We start from the raw sequence: 5870 nt of genomic DNA on the forward strand, positions 1-5870 counted from the left end.
AGCGGATGGTACACATGCGACACATGCGGAGGAATGATTATTTAAATAAATTTGGATGGGAGAAAAACAAAATAAAAAAAAAATAAAACAGTGAGCCCCAAACTGGTCATCCGTTAAAATAAATTAAGTTAAAATTACGCCAATGCGAAGAAAAAAAAAATGAAAAAAAAACTAAATTAACATTACGAAAAATTAAGCATTTTTCCTCACTTTTTTATGGGATTTTTTTTTTTTTTTTCATTCCTTTTTTAACACCCTCTTCCGCTCACATGTGTTTGTAGCACAATTTTTTTTTCGCCTCTTCAACCGCGCGTGCTTAAAAACAATCCGCATCCCATTTTGATGTTTCGTTTTTTGTTTCGCCACGTTGTTCACGTAATTGGTGATTTTATATTTTGATTATTTTTGTTTTCTCAACTGCATAAAGGGGGGAGGTATTATTTTTTTATTTTAAAAAGATCCGCTTAAACGAAGGAAAGTATTGTGTATACATGGATACCAAATGAGTCACATTGGTACATACACGAATGTATGCTTTCCCAGTTTCAGTTGAATGCTCTTTAGGGAGAGTTCCCCTCCCCACCCATGAATGTGCTTGCCTTATGTATATCTGCGCGTATCTGTTCGCACACGATCAGCACATTGCGTAACATCATTAGCTGCGGCGCAAGGAAGGGAACCCCCCCTGTTTGTGGCGTAGTCGTGCCTGCCGGAGGGACGTCTGCTTGATTTGGAGCAACATCCGCTGTATTCGCCATCGGCTGTGTCAGCGGCGGATCGGCAGAAAAAAAATCAGCAAAGCAGCAAAAAATTGAAATAGCGAAAGTAATCATAAAAAAGAAATCGAAAAATTACAAAAAAAAAAAAAAAGAAAAAACGGGAACCTACACGCCTCCCCAATCGAAATAGCAGCCAAGCAAGGAGTATGCAACCCCCCCGCCGGAGCGGAAGCCCCAAACACCCTGACAGTCAACCCGCGAAAAGAAGACCATGAAAAACCTCGATGCGCACAAGTACATTAAATTGGTGAATTTTCTAAACAGGAAGAAAAAGTACCCCCAGTTTAATTTTAAATATGTCAAAGGTGAAGACGGATGTGACCTTCAGCTAGCCAATTATGTAAATATCAACAAAGGGAAAATACGAAACGATACTTTGAGGTACACAAATGACAGTGCAGTGTCCATGATACTTTCCAATGTGGCCGAGCTTGGAAATGAGTCTGTGGTTTCCTCCACGCAAAGCAAAGGGGTGGAGAGAAAACTCTTCCTATCGAATGGCACCAAAGAGAAGAGGAATAACAACCTGGGTAGGAATTCCCAAACGAAGGACGATTTAACGATACAGATAGGTTATGGCAATGGGGAAGAGAACCTGCCTAACGGTGTCACTGCGCCGTTAGCAGGTTGCAAATTGAAACAGACAGGATGGAGAAAGGTAGATATACCACACGATGATGGAATGGGCCGAGCGTGTCCACACAAGGAGGACCAGGTCAATTCCCAAGTGATGCGAATGCATTGTAACGGAGCGTCATATGAAGGTGTGAATTCGACCGAGGGGCGAAGCAGTGTACACAGAAATGGCGGAATGAACAAATTTGAGATTTTCCAAAAGAGGGAATCCCCTCGAGATGGGTATGACATAGAAGGGGGGCAGATACACACCCGTGAGAAACTCACCCAATTAGGGTTTAACCACCGAGGGGGTCGTTACACCGTTAGTAATGGCGACGAAGGGAGCTACAACGGAGGTGAGAAGAACAGAGATGCCAATACGTTGCAACCAGAGGAGGGAACACAAAGAGAGTTAAGTAGCGAGGAAAATTTTGCCAAGGTGAAAATTACCAAAGAAAATATTATAATTATGGATAATTTGAAGGAGGAAGGGAGGAAGGGAAAAAAAACGAAGAAAATGACCATGACGGAGGAGAAGGAAAATATGGATGACGATGTAGAGACGATGGGGAGTAGCGTGAGAAACGATGTGCAGGAAAAATGCCTGAAGGTGGAGGAGACACAAGGAGGGGAAGAAACAGGCAGTAGTTGTAACGGGGGAAACAAAGATGATCTAGCAGGAGACAAGCAGAAGAAAGTATGTGATGATAATCCAAATGAAGAAGGAAAGGAAAAAGAAAAAATAAATTTTCAAATGAAGAATGGCAAGGCAAATAAGAAGTGTCTGTACCCACATGAAATTGTGGAATATTTAAACAAATATATTATAGGGCAAACGGAAGCAAAGAAGGTTGTGGCAAATGCATTGAGACAGAGATGGAGAAGGATACAAGTGGATGACGATATGAGGAAGGACATTATTCCAAAGAACATATTAATGATAGGGCCAACTGGAGTTGGGAAAACAGAAATAGCAAGAAGAATTTCCATGTTTGTGGATGCACCATTTATCAAAGTGGAAGCAACAAAGTTTACTGAAGTGGGATTTCACGGAAAAGACGTCGACCAGATTATTAAGGACTTAGTCGAAATAGCTGTGAAGAGACAAAAAACAAAATTCGAAATTGAGATCAGGGAACAGGCACAAGAAACGGTGGAAAATATTATACTGTATTCCCTACTGGGAAATATAAAAGAGGAGGAGAAGAACATTTGGAGAAAATATTTGAAAGATGGCTCCTTAGACGACAAGGTAGTCAGTATTGACATTCCCAACTATGTAAATAACAACATGTTTTCCAACGACTCAGTCGAAAATGCAGTGAAGGAAGCACTAAGCAATCACCAGAATATTAAGAGCGTCAAAATTATTCACCAGAATATTAACAAACAGAATGATAAAAAAACGATGACTATACGGGAGGCCAAACAAAAACTGCTACAGTTAGAAATAGACTCCTCCATGAACCAGGACGTTATCCTAAAAACAGCCATCAGCTCCGTAGAAGAAGAAGGAATAGTCTTCATCGACGAAATTGACAAAATTTGTTCCAAGTCGAACTCCTCTTACAACGGACCAGATGCAAGCGCCGAGGGAGTTCAGAGAGATTTACTACCCCTTATAGAAGGATGCGTAATTAACACCAAGTACGGAAATATCAACACGAACTATATTCTGTTCATCGCTTCAGGGGCTTTTCAGAGAGTCAAGCCGAATGATATGCTAAATGAACTGCAGGGGAGATTACCAGTCCATGTGAACCTCTCCAGTTTAACTATAAAAGATTTTATCGAAATTTTGACAAAGACACATAATAATTTGTTGCAGCAGAATATTGCCCTACTAAAAACGGAAGGGATCGACCTGCAGTTTACGGATGATGCCATTGAAACCATTGCAAATGCCGCACATGACATGAACTTTTACGTGGAAAATATCGGCGTGCGAAGACTGCATACTATTATAGAGAAAATCATGGAGGACATAAATTACGACGTTTACAATTATGTTAACAAAACCATTGTCATCGATAAGGAGAAGGTGAAGAAGTCCCTCGAGGGATTCATTAAGCAGTTCGACTTGAAGAAGTACATCATTTGAGGGGTCAGGACAAGCTGCTTCAGCTGCGTGAGCTGCGTTATAGGCGTTTACATTTTCGCCCCGTTTTTCCTACACATACAGTTGCTAGCATTTACATAGTGCACAATTGTACGACCCGTTCATTGTATTATATTCCGTGGGGACATTTAAAAATTGGCCCGCGAGGTGGCACACTCCATCCATACTGGCCCAGTGTTACCTCCCATGTTTGTTTCTTCCCTTTTTTTTTTTTCGGGGGGACGGTGATTGTCTCATTTGTGTGTATGGGGGGAGCTTCATTAAGGGCATCATTTTTCGAGGCATTTTTTTTTTTTTTTTTTTTTCCATTTTGGATTTGTTAAAGTGCCGTTCGGTAAGTTGGTTCGCCGGCGAACGGTGCGATGCTACGCGGATCGTCCTTATGTGCATCCCCGTATGTTCATAACTAGGTGTGCGATTATTTACTTTTCCCTGAGGGGTAGCGCGAAACAGGGCATCCGCAGTGATAATGTATTAAAAACGAACTTAGGCTAACTTAAAAAAAAAAAAAAAGGGGGAGTTGCTAAGGACCCCCAGCGCAATTAACAAATGTGTGAGCGCATTATTATTACGTTTGCCCTGAACGAAGGGAGCATTTGCAAGGAGTTTACACTGCAAGCTTGGGGAGGGTTTGCATGCGTGACGCGTCGGAAGCATATGAACGAGGCACTGGGTTCGGAGCAAGTTGAAAATTCCTCCCCGATTACACTGCAGAGATGCATTACGCCCTGTGGGGAAAAGGCTCTGTATACATATATATATTGGGAAAAAAAAAAAAAAAAAATTGTTCTCAAAATGACACCACGTTGAGCAAAGCAAAATGTGTCAAAGCAGCGGCAAAGGAGAATAATTCAAAAAGGGCGATTGAGAAAATTGGGTAGCACATCATACCGTAAGTCGTTCTTTACATGTGTTCAGCCGAATCTGTTTGGATTACACGAACGACTGGTAGAGGCTCTTGGTTCACTTCCCCCGTACGTCCTTTAAACCTCCCAACAAATAATGGCTGATGAGGGAAACTTCCAAAGCGAAGAAATCCAAGGAGCAACGAAGAGGCTCCTGCTGAAAATAAAAAACGAAAAAAAAAATGAAGAAATAATAAAAAAAACTATTGACGAATATAAACAAACGATAGAAGTAATATCCACGCTAACGAAAAAACTTAACTATAAAATTATTATCCCATATTCCAAGGTAGCTTTCTATGAAGGGCAAATAAAATATACAAATAATATATACCAGGATATTGGGTGTAACACATATTGCGAAAGGACAACAGAAAAAGCCAAAGAATTTTTGGAAAGAAAATTAAAATTTTATCAAGACAAGTATAACATTGTCCATGAGTCATTAAACAAATTGACAAAAGAATTGGAGCTTTCCTTGGAACTTAATTTTCATGCAAATTGTGAAAAAGAAGTGGAACATGGGGAGGGAGATAAAAACAACGTGTTTGTGCGTCCTGACGGTTTTCTAGAAATTAGGGAAGAGTATCACGAGAGTGATGAGGAGGGAGATTTACACCAGGTGGGCAAAAAAAAGGAGCACCTCAAAAGTGGAATTAAGAGCGAAGGGGAAATACAAAAGAGGGAGGACCGTGGTGGTGGGCATCACAGTGGTGTACCCTACCCAAATACACAACGAAGTGGAAGAGACAGTCCTGTCGTGAAGGGTGTTGCTGCGGAGGGGCGGACAATTTCGCCAAGGAATTTAACTGAAAAGAAGCAACCTTCGCAGGAGGAAATCCAGGAAGGTTCTGCCAATATGGGCCGCAATTTTCCCAAGGGCAACCCCTTAAATGTGAACAAGCAGGGGCTTTTAAACATAAAGGAAAACTACAGCAGCAGCGGTAGCGATTGTGAGCAGTGACCAACACCTCGTGTTTGCGTTTCGTTTGGTGAGCTCCCCACTCTGTATAATGCAACCTGTCCCTTTAGTCGCTTTACCATTTTGCCGTTGCGCTGTTTTTCCTCCTTCCGCTTGCCTGTATGTCCCAAATCGGGTCTAGTCCAAAGTGCACATTTTTTAAGACTGGACGGATGGAGCATCATTTTTTTTGTGCCTCTCTGTGGCAACGCCGCCGGAGGGTGAATTTGAAAATAAAATAAAAATTAATTTTTGAGGAACTGGAAAAATAACCTTCCACGTGAAGGGAAAACAAAAAATGGGTGACATTAATGTAGCAGATGCACAAAATTTAAAACAAATGAATTTTGCGAAAGGGGAGCATAGGGGTTGGGTAGGATCCGTCTGCACATCGGTTAATGCATTATTGGCGGATGGGAATACTCACCCGGAAGACGCTAAGTCGTGAAAGAGGAATTGTTAGATGGGGCTAATTACTATACACAAAA

General features: G+C 41.3%; 2 protein-coding genes across 2 annotated transcripts; both read left to right on the top strand.

Annotated features, from left to right (window-relative positions):
• Positions 1–990: 990 nt before the first annotated feature.
• PCOAH_00018510 (ATP-dependent HslUV protease ATP-binding subunit HslU) lies at positions 991–3498 on the top strand (the record flags this gene model as incomplete). The annotated part of the gene is made up of 1 exon (XM_020058660.1): positions 991–3498. One exon carries the CDS (start codon positions 991–993, stop codon positions 3496–3498), a length of 2508 nt encoding a protein of 835 aa, XP_019914276.1.
• A 1020-nt stretch (positions 3499–4518) lies between these two features.
• PCOAH_00018520 (Uncharacterized protein) lies at positions 4519–5385 on the top strand (the record flags this gene model as incomplete). Its single annotated transcript, XM_020058661.1, has 1 exon — positions 4519–5385. One exon carries the CDS (start codon positions 4519–4521, stop codon positions 5383–5385), a length of 867 nt encoding a protein of 288 aa, XP_019913996.1.
• Positions 5386–5870: the final 485 nt, after the last annotated feature.

The sequence above is a fragment of the Plasmodium coatneyi genome, chromosome 7 (assembly GCF_001680005.1).
Source record: "Plasmodium coatneyi strain Hackeri chromosome 7, complete sequence".
NCBI classification, from domain to species: domain Eukaryota; phylum Apicomplexa; class Aconoidasida; order Haemosporida; family Plasmodiidae; genus Plasmodium; species Plasmodium coatneyi.